General features: G+C 41.5%; 1 protein-coding gene and 1 long non-coding RNA gene across 5 annotated transcripts in view; one reads left to right on the top strand and one right to left on the bottom strand.

Annotated features, from left to right (window-relative positions):
• Positions 1–27,329, top strand: part of LOC128316439 (uncharacterized) — a 69,422-nt gene that overhangs the window by 31,197 nt on the left and 10,896 nt on the right. For all 4 annotated transcript variants that reach the window (XR_008300366.1, XR_008300368.1, XR_008300369.1 and 1 more), the window contains 3 exons: positions 18,879–19,025; positions 24,518–24,722; positions 25,970–26,036. This is a non-coding gene — a long non-coding RNA (uncharacterized LOC128316439). The remainder of the gene's footprint in view (positions 1–18,878; positions 19,026–24,517; positions 24,723–25,969; positions 26,037–27,329) is intronic.
• STK10 (serine/threonine kinase 10) overlaps positions 15,104–27,329 on the bottom strand; it is a 114,983-nt gene continuing 102,757 nt past the window's right edge. The window contains exons 18-19 of the mRNA XM_027034391.2: positions 24,584–24,697; positions 15,104–17,574 (exon numbers count right to left, since the gene is read on the bottom strand). Of these exons, the coding sequence (XP_026890192.2) occupies positions 17,434–17,574; positions 24,584–24,697 (255 nt within the window). The 3' untranslated portion in view covers positions 15,104–17,433. The remainder of the gene's footprint in view (positions 17,575–24,583; positions 24,698–27,329) is intronic.

The following is a 27,329-nucleotide window of genomic DNA, read 5'->3' as shown; positions in this document are numbered from 1 at the left end:
AAAATCCCAAAATTAGTTCAAATTAAAAAAGAGAATTTGATTTGGTGAGGAGCATCTGGCTGGCTCAGTTGGTGGAGCCATGAGACTCTGGATCTTGGGGTTGTGAGTTCAAGCCCCACACTCAGTGTAGAGATTACTTCAAAATAAAAGCCTTTTTCTTTTTTTTTTTTTTAAGTTTTATTTATTTATTTATTAGAGGGAGAGCGTGAGCAAGGGAAGGGCAGAGAGGGAGGGAGAGAGAGAGAGTCCTAAGCCGGCTCCTCATTGTCAGCACACGGAGCTTGAACCCACAAACTGTGAGATCATAACCTGAGCTGAAATCAAGTGCCAAACGTTTAGCCAACTGAGCCACCCAGGCACTTCAAAAATAAAATCTTTAAAAAAACAAAAAATAATTTGATTTGGTGAAGTTCGTTAAAAATGTCAAAAGAGGGGCACCTGGGTGGCTCAGTCAGTTAAGCGTCCAACTTCGGCTCAGGTCATGATCTGATGATTCATGAGTTCCGGCCCCACATCCGGCTGTCTGTGGTCAGCAGAGCCCACGTTAGATCCTCTGTCCTCCTCTCTGGCCCTCCCTCCTCACTCATGCTCTCTCTCTCAAAAACAAAAAAATTAGAATTTTTTTAAAAAGTGTCAAAAGATTTAAATTTTTTTTTAATGTTTATTTTTGAAAGAGAGAGAGCGCAAGCAGGTGAGAGGCAGAGAGAGAGGGAGACACAGAATCTGAAGCAGGCTTCAGGCCCTGAGCTGTCAGCACAGAGCCCGACATGGGGCTCAAACTCATGAACTGCAAGATCATGACCTGAGCCCAAGTAAGATGCTCAACCGACTGAGCCACCCAGGCACCCCAAAAGATTTAAAACACTTGATCAAATAGGATAACAGTTTCACTGTGAAACTGTACTTAATGTCCATTCAAAGTGACAAAAGATTTCAAAGGCAAATACAGAAAGTTGTATATTTGTAAAAAAAAAAACTTATCTCTTTTAATGGCGAAGACTCAGGGTTTTTTAAAGTAATCAAAAGCATGATAAAGACAATATAAACCACAGGAAATTATTTTGATAAAACATAGAATCTTTGTTTTCTAAGCAAATTACTTAAAAGTCAAGGAAACCCTTTCACAATCCTGTCAAGAGCAGACCAAGGGCTCCTGGGTGGCTCAGTCAGTTAAGCATCGGATTTTGGCTCAGGTCATGATTTCATGGTCTGTGAGTTCAAGCCCATGTCAGGCTCTGTGCCGACAGCTCAGAGCCTGGAGCTTGCTTCCGATCCTGTGTGTCCCTCTCTGTCTGCTCCACCCCTGCTCACACTTTGGCTCTCTCTCTCTCAAAAATAAATAAACATTAAAAACATTTTTATAAAAAAAGAGCAGACCAATAATCTAAGAAAACTTTGTCCTTTTAGCATATGAAAGAAAATCAAATTACAGTTTTATATAAATACACTATATATTAAAGCTTATTTTTAATCTATTCAGTTTTACTCAGCTTTGACCTCACGACATAAAATTTCTTTTCCACAAACCTTCTGCAACTTTCTATATCCATTTAGGTTCTGTCCCATTCTTTTTACTTTCTTATTCTGGAACAACCATTTTAGTTCAAACACCAATACTCTCTTTTTCCATAATGAAAAAACATCCTATCTTCTTTGCATATTCTGCACAAAATTGGATCCCTTTAACTTTTACTGTCTCTAATAAATAGATTTGTTTTTACATATTGATTATAAATTTTAATATTAGTAATCCTTACCTTCCGGTGAAAACTATGGCACAGACAATTGTGAACTGTCTTTCATATATTAGCATCCCATAGATCAGCAGATTTATAAATGCAGTTATAAAAACACAATTTTTAGAGACATGTTTTCCATAGTACAATTTTTCCCTTCTTTTTTTTTTTTTTTAAGTTTACTTATTTTGAGAGAGACAGAGACAGCATGAGTAGGGGAGGGGCAGAGAGGGGAAGAGAGAGAATCCCAAGCAGGCTGCCAGCACAGAACCTGATGAAAGGCTCAAACCCACAAAGCTGCGAGGTCATGATCCAAGCCAAAACCAAGAGGCGGATGCCTAGCTGACTGAGCAACCCAAAAGTCCCTTGTAGTACAATTTTTCAATGTGGCAAAGACATTTATTAATATACCCAGATATTTTTTGTCTCTGTAAAAATTAAAATGCAAGGGCACCTGGATGGCTCAGTCGGTTGAGCATCTGACTTTGTCTCAAGTCAGTATCTTACGGTTCATGAGCTCATCATGACCTACATCGGACTCTCTGCTGTGAGCCCAGAGCCCACTTTGGATCCTCTGTTCCCCCTCTCTCTCTGCCTCCCCTGGTCTCACTCTCTCACTCTCTCTCTCAAAAATAAATAAACATTGGGGTGCCTGGGTGGCTCAGTCGGTTGAGCATCCAACTTCGGCTCAGGTCATGATCTCAGTTTGTGGGTTCAAGCCCCACGTTGGGCTCTGTGCTGACAGCTCAGCCTGAAGCCTGCTTCTGATTCCATGTCTCCCTCTTTCTGCCCCTCCCCTGCTCATGCTCTGTCTCTTCCTGTCTCTCAAAAATAAACGTTAAAAAATTAAAAAATAATAATAATAAAAATAAATAAACATTAAAAAAATTAAAATGCCAAAACTAGATAAGCATGTTAAGCAATCCATGTCTCAGTATATTATGTTATTTGAGAATGACATATACTCAATGAATGTTCATTATATAGTTTAACTTAATGTAAACTTTTATCTTATTTAAATTTATTTAAATTATTTGTTTTTAACAATTATGCTTAGACATGAAACAGTTAATCATCGTTTTAAGTTATTTTTCTTGTTGATAAAATTTGCAACATAAATATAGCATGAGCTAGTAAACCCAGGTAGAAAAAGTTGTATGTTTGCATTAATTTATGTTGACAATTCTGAATACATGCCTGTATTTACTAAACCAACAAACTTAAACTACTTTCTGTTTATCAGAAATTATCCCAGGGACCTCTGGCTGGCTCAGTTAGTGGAGTGTGCTACTCTTGATCTTGGGGTTGTGAGTTTGAGCCCCACATTGGTTGTAGAGATTACTTAAAAAAAAAAATCTTAAAAAAAAAAATTTATCCCATATCATGTGAACCTGGAAAACATTTGGGTTAGATTATGTATTTCTGAAAGTTTTGGGAATACTTAATTTATACAAGTGTTTCTTTTGCTTTTAGCCAATGAAATATAACTCTTTTTTTTAAGGTGTTTATTTATTAATGGGGGGAGGGGCAGAGAAAGGAGATAGAGAATCCCAAGCAGGCTCTACGCTGTCAGCGCAGAGCCTGACATGGGGCTTGATCCCGTGAAACGTGAGATCATGACCTGAGCCAAAATCAAGAGTCAGATGCTTAACCGACTGAGCCACCAGGCTCCCCTAAATAGAACTATTTTTAGAATACCACATATATATAATATACATAATATAAATACTAGATAGACATAAACATACAGACACACACATAGATCTTATGTTTTCATCTTAAAATGTTTATTATGTCTCAGGTACAATAATTCAAAACTCAATAGTTTAGATCCAAATTGTGTTTGGCAGAGGGACTAAGTTAAGGTTGCCTGGTTAGATGACCATAGTTTTTACTAAACATTTTTTATTTGCATGCTATAAAGATTCTTTTGCAGAAGCTATTTTTGGAGTCATCTTATCTTTTAGAAGCTTCTGTGTACCAGTCAAAGCATGCATTCCATTGTCTGTGAGAGTTTTGATCATCTCTTTTCAAGAGTGCTCTTTAAGCTGGATTTATCTAAGTGAAATGACCTCCAAGTGGGCCACTACAATTCCAAATTATCTGAAAGTTCACACATTTTCCGAAAATACACAAGGTCGTCATCCATAGTGGTTATACATACAAGAAGGAGGAGTCTTTACAGGACATACAGAAAGAGTTTTAGACCAGGTAGACGCCATCTTTGCCTTTAGTTTCCCTAACCCAAATAATGTATGGGAGCCTTAGTAATCCTACCATGACCTAAAATCCAGAGAATCATGGTTGGTTTTTTTTTCCCTTACACGTACAGAGGGTGACTTACCAAGAAGCTTCAATAAACAAAAACAGAAAATATATGTGACAATGAAGTTGGAGAGCCCAGAACAAAGATACTGGAGCTCAAATCAAGAGAAATGTACCCTGGGGGCGCCCGAGTGGCTCAGTCAGTTAAGTGTCAGGCTTCAGCTCAGGTCATGATCTCACAGCTAGTGAGTTCAGGTCCCGCATCAGGATCTGTGCTGACAGCTCACAGCCTGGAGCCTGCTTGGGATTCTGTGTCTCCCACTCTCTCTGCCCCTCCCCTACTCACATTCTCTCTCTCTCTCTCTCTCTCTCTCTCCTTCAAAAATAAATAAACATTTTTTTTTTTAAAAAAAGAGAGAGAGAGATGTACCCTGAAACTCCAGGGTCAGTGAGAAATCAGTGAGCCCAGTGTACTGTGTCAAAAGTTCAGGGGGAAAAAAAAACAGACGTAAAACCAATGACTCCCCGAAGTACTATTAGTAAAAATTAATTGTGCTTACACTAAAAAGGCAGTGTGCAAGCCAGGGGCTCTCAAACCAAAACATAGAATGAGGCTCACAAGTATATTGTTATAAACCAGTTTATGTGGCATATAGGCACTGACTGGTTACAGTATTTGAATTTTCTTAAATGAAAGGGAATCAGTTAGTGGTTACCTCATATCAGTTTTGGGATCAATTTAAGTTTCATTTATCATTTTCAGAGGCATAGGCAAGAAGTGTCCCAGGTCGAGTTAGCCTCACTTGCCTTAAAAAATAAGCTAGTAAGTTAAGCTTTGCCTGTATGACTCAACTGGTTTTGTCTACCCAGAGAATTTTCAAGTCTGGTCTTTATTTGTATTTGATTTTCACAAGAGTTAGAAAAAAATTATCTCTTGTCATAAGGGCTCTTAAGAGCTACTCCCTTTGCAACTTTTTTTTTCTTAGTTTATTTATTTTGAGAGAGAGGGTGAAAGCAAGCAGGGGAGGGGTAGAGAGAGAGGGTGATAGAAGTGTCAGTGCAGAGTCCGACACAGGGCTCGAACTCAAGAAACGTGAGACCATGACCTGAGCCAAATTCAAGAGTTGGATGCTTAACCAACTGAGCCATCCAGGCGCCCCCCTCCTTTTGCAACTTTCACATACGCAATACAGTATTATTAACTATAGTCTTCATGCTGTACATTATATCCCCATGACTTATTTATTTTATGATAGGAAGTTTGTATCTTTTGACCACCTTCACCCATTTCACCTATAAACCCTCATCCCCACCCCTGGCAACCACCAATCTATCTCTGTATCTATGCAGAGACCTCAAAGTCCATCCCTTTTGTTGCAAGCAGCAAGATTTTATTCTTTTCTATGAATGAATAGTATTTCATCGTGTGTGTACACACACCACAGATTCTTTATCCATTCATTCATTGATAGACACAGGTTGTTTCCGTATATTGATTATTATAAATAATGCTGCAATGAACATGGTAGTGCATGTCTTTTTAAGTTAGTGTTTTCATTTCCTTGGATAAATACCCATAGTGGAATTGCTGGATCATATGGTAATGATATTTTTAATTTTTACAAGAACCTCCATACTGTTCTCCCCAGTAGCTGCATCAATTTACATTCCCACAAAGAGTGCGTGATGGTTCCTTTTTCTCCTCATCCTCATCAACACATGCTGTTTCTTGTCTTTTGATGATAGCCATTCTAACAGGTGTGAGGTGATATCTCATCATGGTTTTGATTTGCATTTCCCTGATGATTAGTGATATTGATCATATTTTCATATACTTTTTGGCCATCTGTCTTTGAAAAAATGTCTGGGGCACCTGTGTGGCTCAGTCGGTTAAGCACCTAACTCTTGATTTTGGCTCAGGTCATGATCTCACTGTTGATGGGATCGAGCTCTGCACTGACAATGTGGAGCCTGCTTGGGATTCTGTCTCTCCCTCTCTCTCTGCCTGTCCCCTGCTTGCTCACTCTCTCTCAAAAATAAATAAATAAACTTGAAAAAAGAAAAAAGAAAAAATGTCTATTGAGGTCCTCTGCCCACTTTTTAATCAGATTGACTCTTGCTATTGAGTTATATGAGTTTTTTTAAATAAATTTTGGATTTTTAGGCCCTTATTATATATGATTTGCAAAAGGTTTTCAGTTTGATATAGTTCTGCTTGTTTACTTTTTATTTTTTTACTTTTGTTGCCTTTGCTTTTGGTGTCAGATCCAAAAAAATCCTCACTAAAACCAATGTTAAGGAACTGACTGCCTGTTTTCCTCTAGGAGTTTAATGGTTTCAGGCCTTACATTCAAGCCTTTTTTACCCATTTTGAGTTAGTTTTATATATAATGTGAAATAGTTACCTAGTTTTCTTTTTTTTTTAATATTTTAATGTTTATTTATTTTTGAGAGAGAGAGAGTGTAAGCAGGGGAGGGGCAGAGTGAGAGGGAGGCACAGAATCTGAAGCAGACTCCAGGCTCTGAGCTGTCAGCACAGAGCCTGATATGGGTCTCAAACTCACGAGGCATGAGATCATGACCTGAGGTGAAGTCAGATGCTTAACCGATTGAGCCACCCAGGCGCCCCAATAGTCATCTACTTTTCATTTTTATCCTTGTGGCTATTCAGTTTCCCCAGCAGCATTTACTGAAGAGACTGTCCTGCCCATTTTATATTCTTGGGTCCTTTGTCATAACTTAATTGACCATACATGTGGGCTCTCTGTTCTGTTCCATTGATCTTTGTGGCTGTTTTTATGCCAACACCATACTGTTTTGATTATTTTAGCCCTGTAATATAGTTAGAAGTCAAGGATTGTGATGCCTCTGGCTTTGTTCTTTTTTCTCAAGATTGCTGTTGTTATTCAAGGTCTTCTATGGTTCCATACAAATTTTAGGGTTGTTGGTTCTATATCTGTAAAAAATGATGTTAGAATTTTGATAGGGATTATATTAAATCTGTAGATTGCTTTAGGTAGTATGGACATGTTAACAATATTCTAAGCCATGAGCATGGAATATCTTTCCACTTAATTGTGTCCTCTTCATTTTCTTTCATCAGTATCTCATAGATTTCAGTGTATGGGTGTTTTATCTCCTTGGTTAAATTTATTCCTAGGTATTTTATTCTTTTTCATACAATTTTTTTTTTTTAATTTTAATACTTATTTGAGTGAGAGAGAAACAACATGAGTCGGGGAGGGTCAGAGAGAGGGAGACACAGAATCTGAAGCAGGCTCCAGGCTCTGAGCTGTCGGCACAGAGCCCAACGCGGGGCTCGAACTCACAAACTGCGAGATCATGACCTGAGCTGAAGTCAGACGCTTAACCGACTGAGCCACCCAGGCACCCCCATACAATTGTAAATGGACTTGTGTTCTTAATTTCTCTTTCTGATAGTCTGTTATTAATGTGTAGAAACTTTTTTGCATATTTTATATTCTGGAACTTTCCTTAATTTATTATGCTAACAGGCACTTTTGTGTGTGGGGGGGCATCTTTAGGGTTTTCTACATTTTGTATCATGTCATTTCCAAATAGTGGTCATTTTCTTCTTGCTTTCCAGTTTAGATGCTTTTTTTTTTTCTTGCCTAATTGCTCTGGCTAGGACTTCCAGTATTGTGTTGAAAAAAACTGGCAAGAATAGGTATCCTTGTCTTATTCCTGATCTTAAAAGCACTGTTAAGTGTGATATTAGCTGTGGGCTTGTCATATTATGACCTTTATATGTTGAGGTATGTCCCCTCAAGCCCACTTTGTTGAGACTTTTTTTGATCATGAATGGATGTTGAATTTTGTCAAACGCTTCTTCCACATCTATTCAGAAAATCATATGATTTTTATCCTTCACTTTGTTAATGTTGTGTATCATGATTGATTTGTGGATGTTGCACCATCCTTGCATCCCTGGTACGTATCCCACTTGGTCATGGCATATGATCCTTTTCATGTATTGTTGAATTTGGTTTGCTAACGTCTTGTTGTGGATTTTTGCATCTATGTTCATCAATGATACTGGCCTGTAATTTTCTTTTATTGTGGAATCTTTGTCTGGTTTGGGTATTAGGGTCATACTGGCCTCATAACATGAGTTTGGAAGTATTCTTTCCTCTTGAGTTTTTCTGAAGAGTTTGAGAAGGATTGGTATGAACTCTTAGGATGGTAGAATTCACCAGTGAAGCCATCTGGTCCTGGACTTTTATTTCTTGGGAGGTTTTTTGGTTTTGTTTTGTTTTGCTGTTCTTATTGTTGTTGTTTGGAGGTTTTTGATTACTAATCACTCACCTTACTAGCAATTGGTATATTCAGATTTTCTATTTCTTCGTGACTCGGTCCTCTAAGGCTGTGTGTTTCTAGGAATTTTTTCTTTTCTACCAGCTTGTCCAATTTGTTGGTGTTCGTATTATTGTGGTATCGGTAATGTCTCCTTTTTCATTTCCGATTTCATTTGAACCCTTGTCTTTTTCTTGGTGAGACTAAGTCTAGTTAATGGTGTGCCATTTTAATCTTTCCAAAGAACCAGTTGTTAGTTTCATTTATCTTTTCTATTGTCTTTTTAGTTGTTTTTTTTTGTTTTATTTATTTCGAGAGAGACAGCATGAGCAGGGGAGGGGCAGACAGAGTAGGAGAGAGAGAGAAACCTAAGCAGACTCTGCACTGCTGGCACAGAGCCAGACACAAGTCTTGAACCCACAAAACTATGAGATCATGACCTGGGCAGAAACCAAGAGTCAGAAATTCAAATGACTGAGCCATCCAGGCACCCCCCATCTTTTTAGTTTCTATTTCCTTTATTTATACTCTGATCTTCGTTATATCCTACCTTCTACTAACTTTGGATTTTGTTTTTTTTCTAGTTCCTTGAGGTGTCAAGTTCAAACATTTATTTGAAATATTTCTTGTTTTTTGATATAGGCCTTTATCAGTATAAACTTCCCTCTTAGAACTACTTCTATTGTATCTCATAAATTTGGGGATATTGTATTTCCATTTTATTTAGTCTCAACAAATTTTTGTTATTTCTCTTGACTCATTGGTTGTTCAGTAGCATGTGGTTTAATCTCCACATAGTTGTGAATTTTCCAGGGTTTTTTTTTTTAATGTTTATTATTTTGAGAGAAAGAGAGAGAGCGAGAAAGCACAAACAAAGGAGGAGCAGAGACAGAGGGAGACACAGAATATAAAGCAGGCTCCAGGCTGTTAGCCTAGAGCCTGATGTGGGGCTTGAAGTCATGGACTGCGGGATCATGACCTGAGCCAAAGTCAGATGCTTAACTGACTAACCCAGGCACCCTTCCAGTTTTCTCCTTGTAATTGATTTCTAGTTCCATTCAATTGTGGTTGGAAAAGATGCTTGATATGATTTCAGTATCCTTAATTTATTGACTTGTTTTATGGACTAAACTATGATCTATTCTGTAGAGCATTCCATGTATGTTATTCTGTTGCTTTTGGATGGAATGTTCCATATGTATCTGTTAAATCTGTATGGTTTAACATGTTATTTAAGGCTGATTTATCCTTATTGAGTTTCTCTCCAGATGATCTATCTATTGATGTAAGTGGTATATTAACACCCCTTACTATTATTGTGTTGCTATTTCTCCCTTTAGGTATGTTAATATTTCCTTTATATGTTTAGGTGCTCCTGTGTTGGGTCTATAAATATTTTAAAAAGTTATATATTTTTATTGGATTGAGTCCTTTATCATTATATAATGTGCCCTTGTTTCTTATTATGTTTTTGTTTTAAAGTCGGTTTTATTTTTTAATTTTTTTAATGTTTATTTATTTTTGAGAGAGAGACAGAGACAGAGAACAAGTGGGGACAGGCAAAGAGAGGGAGACACAGAATCTGAAGTAGGCTCCAGGCTCTGAGCTGTCAGCACAGAGCCCAATGTGGGACTCGAACTCATGAACCACAAGATCATGACCTGAGCCAAAGTCGGATACTCAACCGACTGAGCCACCCAGGCACCCCAAAGTGGGATTTTTTAAATATAATTATAGCTACCCCAACTTTATTTTGGTTTACATTTGTGTGGAACATCTTTTTTCATCCCTTTACTTTTAGTCTGTGTGTGTCCTTTACATGTGAAGTAAGTCTCTTGTAGACATCATGTAGATGGGTTTTATTTTTTTTTTTCCATTCAGCCACTCTGTCTTTTGATTAAAGAATTTAGTCCTTTTACATTTAAAGTAGTTATTGATAGGTATGTACCTATTGTTATTTTGTTCATTGTTTTCTAGTTGTTTTGTAGTTTCTGTCTCTTCCTTTCTTCTCTTCCTCTCTTCCTTGGTGGCTTGATGACTTTCTTTAGTGGTATGCTCAGGTTCCTTACTCATGATCTTTTGTGTGTCTACTATAGGTATTTGCTTTGTGGTTACCAGGAGGCTTATATACAACAACCTATATTCATAACACTCTATTTTAAGTTGATGACACCTTGAATTTGAATGCATTTTAAAGCTTTATGTTTTTACTCTCCCGTAGCCTGTTTTATGTTTTTGTTGTCACAATTTTATACTTATCTTGTGTATTACTTGACTAATTACTGTAGTATTTTACTACTTATTCTTTAAACTTCATACTAACTTTATAAATGATTGATCCACTACCTTTACTGTATATTTACCTTTCTGGTAAGATTTATTCTTTCATATGGTTTCTTGTTACTAATTGGCACCCTTTCTTTTCAGTGTATAAAGTACATTTAGCATTTCTTCTAAGGTCAGGTTAATGATAATGAATTCCTTTAGCCTTGCTCACCTGGAAAACTCTCTCTGCTTCAATTCTGAATGATAACTCTGCCAAATAGAGTATTCTTGGTTGGAAGGTTTTTTTCTTTCTGCACTTTGGATGTATCATGCCACTCCTTCTGGCCTGCAATGGTTCTGCTGAAAAATCTGCTGAGAGTCTAATGGAGGTTCCTTTGTACATAACAAGTTGGTTTTCTTCTTGCTGCTCTTAAGATTTCTCTCCTTGCTTAAACTTTTGACATTTTAATTATAATATGTCTTGGTATGGGGTCTTTTGAGTTTATGTCTTTGGAATTCTCTGGGTTTCTTGGATCTGGGTGTTCATTTCTTTCTCCAGCTTAGGGAAATTTTCAGCCTTACTTCCTTCAAGTAAAATTTCTGCCCCTTTCTTCTCTTTCTGCGACCTCTATAATGCAAATGTTAGTCCACTTGATGTTGCCCTGTAAATCCCTTAAGCTGTCTTCACTCTTCAGATTTTTTTTTTTCTTTTTGCTGCTCTGATTGGGGAGTTCCACTGCCCTGTGTTTGAGTTCACTGATCTGCTTCATCTAGTCTGCTGTTGAATTCCTCTAGTGTATTTTTCAGTTCAGTTATTGTATTCTTCAGCTCTGTGGCTTATTTGTACTTTCTTATATTTTCTATCCATTTGTTAAAGTTCTCACTGTGCTCATCCATTCTTCTTCCAAGTTGCGTGAGCATCCTTCTTTTCCCAAATTGGGTGAACATCTTTATGACCATTACTTTGAACTCTTCATCAAGCAAATTACTTACACATTTCATTAAGACTTTTTTTCTAAGGTTTTGTTCTTTTGTTTAGAACATATTCCTATTTCCTGATTTTGCTTGACTCTGTGTTTGTTTCTATGTATTAAGTGAAACAACCACCTCTTCTAGTCTTGAAGGAGTGGCCTTGTGTAAGAGATGAATATTATTGTTCAGCCTTGTATATAGCTCTTGAACCTTTATGATTTTCCATGCAGCCTATTTTATTTTTAATGTAAAGCTCTCATTGTTGAGGGTGTGCCAAGCTCTGTCCATCCTAAAGTGGGGGATCTCAGCATCTAGATGCAGGCTGATTGGAAGCCAGACCTTCAGGTAGCAGCTTTTGAGTATGCAAATATATACAGTACTGTGAGACCACAAGCATGAACCCTGTTGGCCACCAGACAAGGTGATCTGGAGGTGTTCCATGGATGACATTAGCAAAAATCAGGGCTCCAGATAAGTGTATATGCTCGTTTCTGGGAGATACTAGAGAGCTGGAGCAAGGCAGAGGGAGAGCACAAAGGTGGTATTCCCCCAGCCTACATAGGCACCTCCATAGGCCTCTAGATGTGTGCTAAACCTAGAACCTGCCCCTCAGGCCACAGTTCCAGAACAAGCATTTGAACCTCTTTCACAGAAAAACTAGGGGTGTGTTTTAATTTACTGTCTGTGCAGTAGTATTCTGGGAGTGATAGCCTGCCGTGAACTGTCTCCAGTTGTTATAGTCCCATGGGACCCTGGAACACAACCTCCCTGCACTTCAGCCCCCAGATCCAGGCAATCAAGAGGCATCCTGGGAGCAGCAGCCCAAAAAAACTGGGACACAGGATGCAACTAGTGCACTGACTACATGTACAAATTCTCCTTGCAGAGATCCTGGCACTCTGGTCAGGTTCACATTTATACCCTCTCTAGGATCAGCAAATGTTCTCAGGGTAAAGCACCAGAATCATCTCTCTGGCCTTCTCTCCTTGTTTCTTTCTTTTTTTTTTTTTTTTTAACGTTTATTAATTTTTGAGAGACACAGAGACGGCGTGTGAATGGGGGAAGGGCAGAGAGAGAGGGAGACACAGAATCCGAAGCAGGATCCAGGCTCCGAGCTGTCAGCACAGAGCCCGATGTGGGGCTCGAACCCATGAACTGTGAGATCATGACCTGAGCCGAAGCCAGACACTCAACCGACTGAGCCACCCAGGTGCCCTGTTCTGTCCTTGTTTCAATCTGGGCTTTGTAAGTCTTCACTATCTTGTAGTTTTCTTGCACCTTCAAGTAGACGTGTTGAATATTTTTGTCCAGCTTTTCTAATTGTCCTCAGCTTTAGAGGACTGGTTTGAATTACCTAGTCTGCCATCACTGGAAGTGGATGTTCTCTCAGTTTTGTTTTTAACTGGCAACACATTGGTTAGTCAGACCTAGTGAACATCTCTGGTACCATACTAGGTTGATATACATCCAGTCTACAGCCCCCAGGCCACCGCTGCTCCCTCTTCAGATCCTTTATGGCACGAGGAGCCCAGACGGAGTAACTCAGTGTGGCAACATGCTGGGTTCTAGGTGTTTAGGGATCAGCTAGAGTCTTACTCCCTGCCCTTATGGGGTCTACCATCTGTCCTTTCCTTCCTAAAGCCTCCAGCCTTTGTGGGCCATCATTCCCACCAGCATCAATGTTAATCTCTGTCCTCGGCTGGTCTCTTGAGTTGCTGCAGTCATGATTTCAACTGTCCTTCCCGAGTAAACTCTTTCCCAGACTTCTTACTGCCCCTGGGATGGTAAGGGTCAGCTTGAGCCCAGGTACATGGGTCTGGCCCTGTTCTCTCCAGCCTCATGGCTCATAAACCATTTCACAACCCAGTCCCTGAATGTGTTCTGGCACATAGTAACTAGTCCTCCCAGATTCTGCATCACCATCTCTGAGAGCTCTTCCCTCATTCTCCAAGGCTCCATCAGCCTGAACTGACACGCTTTCTCCAGGTCTGTTTCCTCAGCAGGACAAGTATTTTGAAGACCACGTCAATGTCTTACTCATTTCAGCACCTCAAGCACTTAGTGCATAAGAGGGCTCAGTTACTGTGGAACGATCTCATTTCTCAAGTTCCATGTATCCTTTGATGCATTATCTTCTTCATCAGTCTCATGAATCCTTTTTCCTGGGAACCCCAGTCATTTTTCTGTCCCTTAATGGGAGGCATGCCAGCTGCTGTTTGCTTGCACTGCACCCCTTGCCCCAACATACCAAGTCACAGACGTATGAGACACCCTGAGAGTGGACCACCACCTGGTGGTCAGAAACCTGGTCAGCAGGTTTCTAGGACAGTGACAGCTCAGGGCTGCAGACACAGTAGAGGTTCTTAATTTGAAGGCATTCCACCAAGAATGCAAACCCCTTCTGAGAATACTTTCAGATGCACAATGTAAAGCACATAGATTACAAGTGAAACCTATCATAATGAAATATAGGTACCAAAATATTAGAAAATCTATATATATATTGGCTTATAGATGTGACCTATATATGTAATATGCACATCTCGATTTCTCTTAATGTTTATTTTGAGCGGGGGAGGGACAGAGAGGGAGAGGATCCCAAGCAGGCTCCACCTGGGGCTTGATCTCATGAACTGTAAGATCATGATCTGAGGCAAAATCAAGAGCTGGATGCCCAACTGAGCCACCCAGGCACCCCTGAATATCTCAATCTTAAATAACAGGAGCTAACAATTAGTACAATAACTACTGTTATTTCAAAGCGATGAACAAAATTTTGAGGTGTTTGCACAGCAGTAACATGAGATGAAATCTCTGAATTCTATTGCTGACAGTCTCAGGTACCACTTATCCTAACAGAGCTGGTTGCCTGCATCCATACAGAAAGGAAATACTGAATTTCAGTTAGAGCTTAGTCAAACTAAAAACCAAATCTTTTCCCATCCAGGAACAAAGACACCCTGAATTCTACCCTCGGACCCCTTGCTGGTGATAAGGGAGGTCTTTAGACCCCAGGTTAAGAACCCCTGAATGGGGTTTTAGAAGCATGGCAGAAAAATGCTTTTAAATACAGCAGCTGATAGTTAAGTGCATGACTCTTAGTGAGTGTAATGGGCAGCTGAGAGTGGGAGAGGAGGTGTGGTGGAGACAGCACCTCAGAAGGTCTAATTTGAATTTCATAGGCATCATTTACCAGTGTGGTGAAGTTCAGCCTGACCTTACCCTTGCTTCATATCTATTTGCTCCTCTATAAAATGGGAATGACAATGTCTTCCTCACAGGTTGTTAAAAGGATTCAGTAAGTTAGTATTTGGAAACTCCTGGGGGCCAAATGTTTATTGTTGAATGAGAATGTTGTTCAATGTCTGTAGAGAACACACACACAATATAACTCCTTTCAAAACAGAAACCCACCCCAAGGTCTGACTGGCCGTGTGACCTGGAAAGCACCAGTGCACTGAGAAGATGGTGAACCCTTTCTTGCCTGGCAAATGTGGCTAAGTCTGCTGTGCTGTTTCCACCCCACCCAAGAGAACAAGCACAAATGCAAATAGGGTTTCTCTCCTTTTGCTATTTTATTAGAAGCATATTTACATTCTTGCAGTTAAACTTTGTAGAGAATATTTTACAAAAGTTTTGTATAAAGTTTTGAAACTACATAAAAATAACTTCTATCCTTTATAAAGGGAAAATATAAGTTAGTTATATTTACTCTGCCAAAAACAGACTGAAAACAAGAAACAGTTCCATCTGTCCCTTCCCGAGGAAACATTAGCACGGGGCGTGCGGAATACTGCGTGGGCCTTCTCACTGGTGGGCATGCGTGTTGGCTCAATCATGAGGCTGGAGGACCCAACCGGCCCCCATCCAGAAAGGAGAGGGGAGCCATCAGGACTTGGGCAGCACTGAACAGGAAAGCAGCAACTCTTGAACAAGAGTCAAATGTGAATGAAAAGCCAAATAGGGGAATGATCAAAGACTTTCGTCTGAACCATGAAACCGTCATTTCATGTAAATGCCCCTTCTCACACCCCAGGCAATAGTGTAAACACAACCCAAATCAGCCCTGCCTGACCATTTGCCAGGGCCGGCCTTGGCTGGTGGAACCCGGACAGTGTTCTGTAATTACACTGCTGCTAGGTCACATTTTCCCAGCACCTGTGTACCAAAAAGAATAAAAGAGGACAATTGTTTCACTGGTCTCATCTGTGTGAGACCAGAAAACTGCTGCATCTGGGTCAAATACTGAAGCAGGCAAGCTCAAATGTTCACCAACTTAAGAGGACCACTGCCTTCCCACAGCCCGCAGAGCATCTTCACTGCATATGTAAGCCTTGGGAACCCTAAGTTCCTTCTTACTGAATGGCAACCCTCCCTCCCCAAGATCCAGTTACAACCAGTGCCAAGAAACTTGCAGAGAATTGCTGTAGGACAAAGTGTCAAACCTTAACGTGTAGGAGTGAAGAAGGAAAAAGTCCTCCTGGGATGTCAGCCACTCCATCATGACAAAACAGTACCCAGACTTAATACGTCATCCATGATTTCTCAAACTCGCCTTCAGTTTTCTGTTTTGTTTATTTAAAGCAGGTTATTGTCCTATAGAAGCCATTTGTTTATATTTGTTTCAAGTTAGAAATCAAAATGAAAAAAGCTTTCTTTATAGATAAACTGAATGCCTGTTTGAGCATTACTTTTTATCTACATCCTGCAGCCTGTGGGATCAGAATCTGTGGGTGGCCAGCTGAATAACCCGAAGGCCCAGGATTCCATCTGAGAAGAAGCAGCTTTGCATCTCCTCTGTTGCTGGGGGCAGGAAGCATTACATTTTTCCCTGATGTTTTTTCTTCCTGAACAGAAATCCCAGCGACTACCAGCCTCTGTCTCAAGTATGAGGCCAGACTCCTGCTAGGAGGGGCAGAGGGAAACAGCCTGCAGACAGGATGGGCAAGGATGAGACGGGAACAGCCTAGGCTGTGAAAGTCTTGTGTGGTGAGGAATTTATCCCTGAACATAGCATCCAGCGTAGGCGCCAAAGGGAATCACAGACCAGCAGTTCAGCCTATACTATCTTTTGCCAGTACCCAGCACCCTTCAAACCAATGGCTCCACCTAAACATGCTCAGTGGCACAGGCTCAGGCAATGAGTACGTTTCAACCCACCTGGCACAAGAGGCCCAGAGCAGAGGCAAGCCTGGGTAATACCACAGGGCCAAGCCTTGTGTATGTATGTGTGTGCAGGCAGAGGGACACAAGATGGCAAGAAACACCCAAGGCCAGCAGAATAAATGATTCAGGCTCTCCTCCAGCCCACTATTGTAGACACAGCCTTGTCTCAAGAGGGAAGCAAATTGGGGGCTACTGGAAGAATGAGGGCACCCCCTGAGCAGCTGGCAGCAGGACGGGCTTCGTAGGAATTGAAATGGCTGTTAGGAGCCGTGTTCTTGTCTGACACCACACCAAGAATCACAATATGGACAAACTCATGGTGACTGATGGTAGCGCTTTGTGCCCACAGATAGCAAAACTGATGTTTTGGCAAGCAGGAGGGTCTCAAGGCTGCAGAACACCATTCCTCCCGGGCCGTGACCCCACTAGCAGCCCAAATCACTGACACTTTGAAGGGATGTGGGGCTCACAGGGGACATACATTAGGATCAGGCAACACATAATAAAACCTCGCCCTCGATGAGTGAGCGAGAATTAAGGAACACTGGGGTGGGTCTGTTGGGCATAGCTGGGGTAACACAAGGCAAGGGGCTAGATGCGAGTTGGCCTGGAAGCAAGAGGTAGGGGGGGGGGGGGGGTCCTGAGTTACTTGTTCACAGAGAATGGGAGGGCCTTGGAGGCCCGCCAACCTGCCAGCCACAGCCCCAGGTGGCTGTTAAGAAGCATCCACAGAGCTATAGGGGAAGAACTTGGTGGCCTTGTTTGGGGTGGTAGGGTTCAGGCATTCTGTCTCCTCATTCAGTTTGAAGAACATCTCCTGCTCTCGCTTCTTCTGGTTCAGATCATCTTCCAGAGCCTAGGACAGAGAGAGGGCACAGTCAGATGCCATTGGCATGGATCTCCCAAACACAGGACCCCCACCAAAGTGGCCTCCTCTGGAAATTTCCCTTCCCTCCCAACAAGCCTTTGCTGCATGGGTAACTCGGTCTTCCATCTTTCCTTTCCCAGAGTGCATCACCCAGAAGACAGGTACCACCTCTAGCTTCCTTCTTTCACAACCATGCAGGATTTTGTTGTGGATCAAGGGCCACGATTTGGTGAAATGCCATCTCATTGGGGGGGGGGGGGGGGGAGGGGGTGGTAGATGCCAGTCTCCTGGCAGGAAAACAATCGAATGGAGAAAGACCCAAGGTAGAAAATGGACAGATTTAACAGTGGGTGATTGGGGGGAGGTGGGAGGAGAGGGCCAGAATGTCCAAGTACATTGTGTTCCTAATGAGGATACTGCCCCACAGAAATCACCTAGGGAGTTGTCTTCAAAAATCATGTGCCTTCCCACCATCCCCTGACACTGTGATTCTGAAAACCTGCAGTACGACGGGTTCTCTGTGTTGTAAAAGCCCATTTGGTAACTCAGAGCAAGTGTCTAGTGTCTTCGTTGAAGTTCTCCTTTGCCAGATGTATTAGCATTTTTTTAATTATGTTTTTTAGGGGCGCCTGGGTGGCTCAGTGGGTTGAGCATCCGACTTCAGCTCAGGTCATGATCTCACGGTCTGTGAGTTTAAGCCCCGCATCAGGCTCTGTGCTGACAGCTCAGAGCCTGGACCCTGTTTCAGATTCTGTGGCTCCCTCTCTCTCTGCCCCTCCCCCACTTATGCCCTGCTCTGTCTCTTAAAATATGAATAAACGTTAAACATTTTTTTAATCTTAAAAAAAATAAATACATTTTTTAAGTTTTTAATTTTTATTTTGAGAGACAGAGAGAAGCAGCAGGGGAGGGGGGGGTGGAGAGAGAGGTGGGGACAGAGGATCTGAAGCAGGCTCTGTGCTGACAGCAGAGAGCCCAATATGGGGCTCAGACTCACGAGCCATGAGATCATGGCCCGAGATGAAGTTGGACGTTTAACTGACTGAGCCACCCAGGTGCCCCCGGATATGTTAGTGTTAAAAGTGTTTGTGGTAAGCAAACATTATATATAAGCAAGATATAAGTGGTACTGTGTAAGCTCTTGTAACAAGTTACGAAATCCAGTGCCTATGGGAGCCAGCCAGATGAACTGAATGAAGAAAGAGAGCTGGGTGTGAGGCAATAGGGAGTGAGGAGGACTGCGGTGAGGTGAGGAGCACACAGTGTGTCTGAAGACGGCGGTTTCTTTTCAGCTCCAGCTGATGTCTGTCACGTGGTACAATGAGCCCAGTGTGGCCAGAGCTCCTGGATTCACAAAAGAAACTGGAAAGCCAGATTCTTATGAAAAATTCCCTTACACAGGCATTCCCTCGGAGATGGTACCAGACTACTGCAATAAAGTGAGTATCATGATACACAAATGAATTTTCTGATTTCCTAATGCATATGAAAGTTGTTTATAAAAAGTTATGTTTATAGTACACTGTGGTCTAAGTGTGCAATAGCCGTGTCTAAAAAAAATGTATGTACCATAATGAGCACATACTTTATTGCTAAAAAGTGCTAAATGTCATCTGAGCTTTCAGCAGTTCATGACGTTTTTGCTCGTGGAGTGTCTTGCCTCAGTGTCAATGGCTGCTGATTGAACGAGGTGACTGCTGACGGTGTGGCTGTGGCAATTTTTTTATTATTGACATATAATGTTATGTTTTGGGTGTGCAACATAGTGACGACAGTTTTGTACATTACGCTATGCTCACCAGGGTAAATGTAGTTATTTCTTAATTTTTACTACTGAGGTATAGTTCACATACAATTCCTTAAAATAAGACAACGATGAAGTTTGCCACACTGATGGACCCTCCTTTCACAATTTCTCTGTAGCCTGTGATGCTGTTTGACAGCATTTTACCCACAGTAGAACTTCTTCCAAAACTTGAGTCAGTCCTCTCAAACCCTGCCTCTGCCTTATCAACTTCATGAGATATTCTAAATCCTTTGTTGGCATTCCAACAGTCTTCACCAGGAGTAGATGTCACCTCCAGAAACCGTTTTCTTTGCTCATCCATCATCAGCAGTTCGTCCTCTGTTCAAGTTTTACCCTGAGACGATAGCAAGTCCACCACATCTTCAGGCTCCACTTCTAATCCAGTTCTCTTGCCATTTCCACCACATCACAGTTACTGTCTCCACTGAAGTCCTGAACCCCTCAAAGTCACCCACTTCTTCCAAAGCCCTGTTCATGTTGATATTTTGACCTCTTCCATGAATCACGAATGTACTTAATGGCATCTAGAGTGGTGAATCCTTTCCAGAAGGTTTTTAGCTTACTTTGCCCAGATCCATGAGAGGAATCACTACCCATAGCAGCTATAGCCTCACGAAATTGTATTTCTTAAATAATGACACTGGAAAGTCAAAGCTACTCCTTGACCACAGGCTGCAGAATAGATATTGTGTTACCAAGCATGAAAACAACATTCATCTTTTTTAAAAAAAATAATAATCTTGTTGTACATCTCCATCAGAGCTGTTGGGTGACCAGGCACACTGCCAACGAGCAGAAGATATCAACAGCGGGTTCGAAATACTCAGTAAACCATGTCGTAAACAGATGTGCTATCATCGAGGCTTTGCCGTTCCATTTATACAACACAGGCAGGATAGAGCATAATTCTAAAAGGCCCTATGATTTTCACAATGGCAAATGAGCACTGGCTTCCACTTAAAGTCAATAGCCACACTAGCCCCTGACAAGAGAGAATCAGCCTGTCCTTTGAAGCTCTGAAGCCCAGCATGGACTGTTCCTCTCCAGCTCTAAAGTCTTCTCCTGACATAAGGCTGTTTCATCTATATTGAAAATCTGTTGTCTAGTGTAGCCAACTTCACGAATTCCCTTCGCTGCATCTCCTGGATAACGTGCTGCAGCTTCTACATCAACACTAGCTGCTTCACCTTGCACTTTCACGTTCTGGAGACAGTGTCTTTCGTTAAGCCTCATGAACCAACCTCTACTAGCTTCAGACTTTTATTCTACAGCTTTCTCACCTCAGCCTTCATAGCACCGAAGACAGGTTAGGGCCTTGCTCTGGATTAGGCCTAGCTTAAGGGAATTCGTGGCTGGTTTGATCTTCTACCTAGATCATAAAAATCTTCTCCCTTTCAGCAGTAAGGCTGTTTAGCTTTCTTATCGTCCGTGTATCCATTGAAGTAGTACTTTTAATTAAAAAATTCTCCTTTGCATTCACAACTCGACTGTAGCTGTTTGGTGGGAAAGGACAGTATCTCAAGTCTCAGCGTGCCTTCCTCACTAAGCTCGATCATGTCTAGCTTTTGATTTAAAGCGAGAGACATGCAACCCTTCCTCTCACTTGACCACTTCGAGGCCACTGTAGGGTTATTCACTGGCCTCATTAATTTCACTAATACCGTGTCTCATGGAATGAGGCCTGAGCAGAAAGGAAGAGAGCCGGAGGAATGGTCAGTCAGTGGAATAGTCAGAATACACAACAGTTCGCCATCTTTGTTCCCCATAAAATGCATTTTTATTGTTTCTGTTGAAGTATAGTTGACATACAACGTTACATTAGTGTGAGGTATACAACATAGTGATGTGACAACTCTGTACACTAGGCTGGGCTCACAAGGGTAGCTGCCATCTGTCACCGTATAATGCTGTTACCGTTGACTATATTCCCAACGCTGTAATTTGTATCCCATCCCCCCTATCAGTTCTCTGTATTCATGGGTTTTGTTCCTGCTTTTTGTTTACTTTGCTTTGTTTAGATTCCACATATAAATGAAACATATGGCACTTGTCTTTCTGTGTCTGGCTTATTTCACTTAGCATAATACCCTCTAGATCCATCCATGTTGTCCAAAATGGCAAAACCTTGTTTTTTTAGGACTAATACTCCATTGTGTGTGTGTTATATATGCAGTCATCTATCTAGTGATGGACACTTGGGTTACTTCCCTATCTTGGCCATTATATATAATGCTGCAGTAAACAGGAGCACATATAGCTTTTCAAATTAATGTTTTTGTTTTGTTTTCCAAATATCCAGTAGTGGAATTACTGGATCATATGGTATTTCTATTTTTAATTTTTTAAAATATGTATATATTTTAAAGTTTATTTATTTTTGACAGAGAAACAGAGCATGAGTGGGGAGGGGCAGAGAGAGGGAGACACAGGATCGGAAGCAGGCTCCAGGCTCCGAGCTGTCAGCACAGAGCCCGACGTGGGGCTGGAACCCACGAACCGCGAGATCATGACCTGAGTCAAAGTCAGACGCTCAACCGACTGAGCCACCCAGGTGCCCCTCTGTTTTTAATTTTTTAAGGACCCTCCATACTGTTTCCCATAGTGGCTGCACTGATTTACATTCCCACCAACAGTGCACAAAAGTTCTTTTTCCTCTGCATCCCTGCCAACACTTGTTAATTTCTGCTCTTTTTGATACCTAGCCCTTCTGATAGGTATAAGGTAATATCTGTTTGTGGTTTTGATTTGTAGCTCCCTGAGGATTGGTGATGTTGAGCATCTCTTCATGTATGGTTGGTCAAATATAGGTCTTTGGAAAACTGTACATTTTTAATCAGATTATTGGGGGGGGGTTTGTATTAAGTTCTTTATGTATTTTGGATATCAACCCCCTATTGGATACATCATTTGCAAACATTTTTTTCCCATTCAGTAGGTTGCCTTTTCATCTTGTTGACAGTTTCCTTCATTCGCTATGCAGAAAACTTTGTGGAGTTTGGAGTAGCCTCAATAGTTTATTTTTGCTTTTGCTTCCCTTGCCTTAGAAGACATAGCTAGGAAAATGTTGCTGTGCCTGATGTCAGTTCACCATCTTTTGTGGTCACAAAACAATTATGACAGTAACATCAAAGATCACTGATCACAGATTACCATAACAAAATAATGAAAAAGTTTAAAATATTGCAAGAATTATCAAAAGAGACACACAGAGACATGGAGTGAGCAAATGCTGTTGGAAAAAGGACACTGATAGATTTACTCACCATGGGCTGCCACAAACTTTCATTTTGGAGGGAGAAAAAAAATGCAATTATCTGTGAAGCGCCATAAAACAAAGTATGCCTGTACTTAAAGGTTGGCAACTTTCAAAAAATTTTGAAATTTCTATATGTTGGCCAAACCTAATGCCTGTGCGCCAATTTCAGCCCATGGATAATCAGTCTGTGACCTCTGCTAAAGAATAACAATTTAATTATAACGGCTACCGCTTTTTGAACAGAGAGCTTTAGTAACTTGCCCCGCGTTTCATAGCTAGTAATAGGGGAGCCAAGACTTCATCCAAAACCTGTGCTCTTAAGCGCTACTCTCTTCTACCTACCATATATATTCATGTATATAACCTAAGGCAGGAGTCTAATCTTTTTTCTGTAAAGGGCCAGATTATAAATATTTTCAGCTTTGCAGGCTGTGAAGTCTCTGTCACAACCACTCAAACTGCCGTTGTACTTCAAACTCGGCCACTGACAATGTGTAAATGAACGAGCATGGCTGTGTTCCAATAAAATTTTATTTACAGATACAGATGGTAGGCCAGATTTGCCCATGGACAATAGTTTACTAACACATGCTTTAAGGGAAGAAATGTTCTATCTACATTTTACAGTCCTAAAAAGCAAAGGTTGCGAAGGGAGGACTGGTCTGAGGCCACATTCTGTGTCAGCCGTGACCCAAGCAACACTTTATGGATGCTACCAGATACTCTATACTTACTTGAAAGAATCAAGTCTGAAGTTTTCTAAAAATATTCCACAGTGTACAGTCATCTCCCTTCCCCTGTATAGCTCAAGATTGCTGACTGTAACACGAGTGTGAAAGAACATTTCTATCACCTCTGGTTAAGTGTTCCAGCAGTAATCCAGGTAGCTAATGACAGACAATTCTACAAAGAACTCTGCGAAACAGCAGCCCCCAGAGGCAAAATCCAATGCCAGCTCCCCAGACATACACCACAGTACCTCCCCCAAACCCAGGTGCCCCTGAAATAGGAGGCAGTTGCTAGAGGCAACGTGACCATTCATTTTCAAACTCTCTCAGGATGTGCCAAGGGTATAGAACCACCAGGTAAGAGAACCAGGTGAACGTCTGTTTCCTGATACCAGAGTCAACCGATGTCAGCAGGAGCATTATTGATTTGAGTGTCAAGTATCAAAAGGCCCAACAGGCCATGATTACAGAAAATGACGAACATGGGCCTGCTGCCAGGAAGGTCCAGGACCCTGGCCAGCTGCCAGCCATAAAGCTCCATTAGCACAGGTTAGGGAAGCCTCAATTCAAGGACTTCCAAGGCCATTACTTAGCTGAGGTGGGCAGCTGCCTCTTGTCCAGACCACAGTGAAAGCAAGCAGAGCTGATGTATGATGGCAGAACAAACCTCAGGGCTTCAAGACATGTGATCAAAGGTAATTAAGGCAGCTCTCTCCTCAGAGAGCTTAGGGGCGGAAGGAAATGAGTATGTCCTTGGTCTGCACTACGGGCTGATAACTTTTTTGCATCACACGGTATAATATTCACATCTCCACTTTACAAATGACCACACTGAGGCCCTGTGATGGTTAATTTTATGTGTCAACCTGGCAAGACATGGTACCCAGTTGTTTGGTCAAACACCCATCAAGATGTCACTGTGAAGGAATTTTTAGATGTGATTAAAATTTAACTCAGTAGACTTTGAGTAAAGCAGATTACCCTCCCTAACATGGGTGGGCCTCAAAACTGCAACATCAACTCTTTCCTGAATCTCCCGCCTACAACCTGCCCTGCAGATTTCAGACTTACTAGCCCTCCACAATCATATGAACCAACTTCCTAAAGTAAATCTGTATCTTATCTATATTCACATCCTAGGCAGACGCCTGTGGCTCAACATGGAGAAAAGCCTACTATTGAGCCCACGAGCCCAGACGTGGTTACCTTTTTGCGTGGCCGAAGCTTGTCCCGCCATTCCTTCAGGTTCTGATTATGGCTCTCATCTAGGGCCTTCAGCTTCTGGGTTTCATGTTCTACCAGGAGGTGACACTTTTCATTCTGGAACAAATTCCAGGCAGAACAGGTAAGAAAACTTAGAAGGCAGAGGTGCAGAAGGCTGAAACATACCTCATGCTGTAGCCAGTGACGGCACCAGCATTATTATTATTTCTTCCCTTTGATTGTAATTTATAGGAAACTATGCATATAAATACATACCAAGAGATGCCTGGAGGAACATTTCAGAATATTCATGTTAATAGTTCTTTTTGTGTAGTGGGATCTGCAGTAATTTGCACTTTACTTCTTTGTGCTATTTTGCATTGTTTGAATTTTTCAACATGAACATATATGTCATTTTAACAAAACAGTAAAACTATTAATAATAAATAAAAATGTGTCCTAATCCCACCACTAGAGGCAGCCACTGCAAAAATGTGATTTTCTGGCAGCCTCTGTCCTAAATGTTGTTTAGCTCACCCTCTATATACAATTCTGAAACCTGCTTTTCCACCACCCTTAACATTATAATGTAAACATTAATTAACTTCTAAAGAATTAACATTTTTCATTGTTTTTAATGAAAATTTTAATGCCTACAGAGTATCCCACAGCATAGATTCATCAAATCTACTTAAATATTCCTCCATTTTTGGTCACTTAGGTTGCTTTTAATTTTCACTATGTTAAATAGCATTGTATTAACCATTTGTGCTATGGACTGAATTGTGTCCCCCCAAGGTTCGTATGTTGAAGCCCTAACCCCCAGTGTGGTGGTATCTGGAGGTGGGACCTTTAGGAGATAATTACATTTATTTCTTTTTTAATGTTTATTCATTTTTGAGAGAGAGCATGAATGGGGCAGAGGGGGAAGGGGACAGAGGATCTGAAGAGGGCTCTGCACTGACAGCAGCGAGCCCCACACGGGGCTGGAACTCATGAACTGTGAGATCATGACCTGAGGTGAAGTCAGCCGTTCAACCAACCGGGCCACCCGGGTGCCCCGGGGATAATTAAATTTAGATAAGGTCCTGGGAGTGGGGCCCTTATGATGGGATTAGTGTCCTTACAAGAGACACTGGGAAGGTTGCTTTCTCTTTCTCTGTGCCATGTGAGGACACAGCAAGAAGGCAGCCATCTGCAAGCCAGAATCCAACCGCAATGACAACCTGATTTTAGATTTCCACGTTCCAAAATTATGAGAAACGAAACTGTTGTTTAAGCCGCCAGACTGGTATTTTGTTATGGCAGTCAGAGCTCAGATAATCTGTATGTATAAATATTTATATAAATTATATATGTAATTTTCTGTATTATGTATCATTTCCTCAGGAGAGATCTGTGTAAAGATGAGGACATGGACCTGACAGAGACACTCCCAACTTTATTATTCTCTGAGGTAAGTCATCCGCCTCACAAAATTTACCTGGAATTTCTCGCAAGGCAGAAGTGATCAGTCCCTGTTGATCCTCACAGAGAATCAATCTTGTGGTTTATAAGGCATTTATAAAGCAAGAGGAAAGGGTCTCCATCCAGATACCTCAATCGTTTGGGGTTGGAAGAGTGGGACACCTTGGGGGGATTTTCATTTTGGATTTCAACTCAAGGCTCCCGAGAGTTTAGAAATCAATTTAGTTAGAAATAATACTACAGCACGGAATACCTTTGACCTGCCAGAAGCTGGGCTCCTGGCACTTTCTGTGGGTTCTCTCAGTTAATCCTCCCAGTCACCCCGTGAGCAGATGCAGAAGCTGAGGGAGTTGGCTAAAATTTACAGTGACAAATGACAAGAGTCCCTACCTGACAGGCTTCAATGCCTGTCACGTTTCCTCCACCCCTCCTTGCGTCTCCAGAAATTGCCAAATGGGTGCAAAAGCCTGAGCAATTTCCTGAAGTCACAGGGGTTTGAGTCTGCCCATCCCTCAGGCATGACAATGCCTTGCTCCGCTGCAAGGAGGCTCCAAGTACCAGCTCCTGGGGTGGCGCCCTTCAGGCAGGGACAAGCTCAGGAGTCAGGAAACTGGAAGAGGCCAGGATCTCCCGAGGGAAAGGGGTCACCAAGAGGCTGGCAACACCATAACAGCCTTCCTGATCTCAGTGGGAAAGCTTTGCGCTTCTCACCGTTAAGGATGATATCAGCTGTAGGTTTTATCAAGTTAGGGAAGTTCCTCTCTACTCCTGTTTTTACTGAGAGTGTTGTTGTGAATGAGTGCTGGGTTTTGTCAAATGCTTTTTCTGCGTCTGTTGCTGTGATCATGTGATTTTTCTTTAGCCTGTTATGTTGCGGATTGCACTGATTTTTGAATGTTGAGCCAGCCTGGGATAAAGCCTACTTGGTCATGGTGTATAATTCTTTCTATACATTGTTGAAGTCAATTTTGCTAATAATATCTCGTTGAGGCATCTTCCTTACTTGTAATGTCCGGTTTTGGTATTGGAGTAACTTGGACACCTTGAGTGATGAACCAGAAGCCCAGCACATGCCACTGCCAGGCCCTAGGCGCGGCACTTTCAGCTCAGTCCTACCAAACAGGAATGCTCACCCCCACCCCATCCCCATTTTATGGATGCAGGAACTATGGCTTGGAAGATGATGGATCTGGCTAGCATGACACGGCAGGATTGAACCGTTTTAGCCCGGACTTGTCTGACGAGAGTCCTTCCCTACCGTAGAGTCTGTGGTCCCAGGAAC

This window comes from Acinonyx jubatus, chromosome A1 (genome assembly GCF_027475565.1).
Source record: "Acinonyx jubatus isolate Ajub_Pintada_27869175 chromosome A1, VMU_Ajub_asm_v1.0, whole genome shotgun sequence".
NCBI classification, from domain to species: domain Eukaryota; kingdom Metazoa; phylum Chordata; class Mammalia; order Carnivora; family Felidae; genus Acinonyx; species Acinonyx jubatus.
This window is presented reverse-complemented; position numbering and strand designations above follow the sequence as displayed.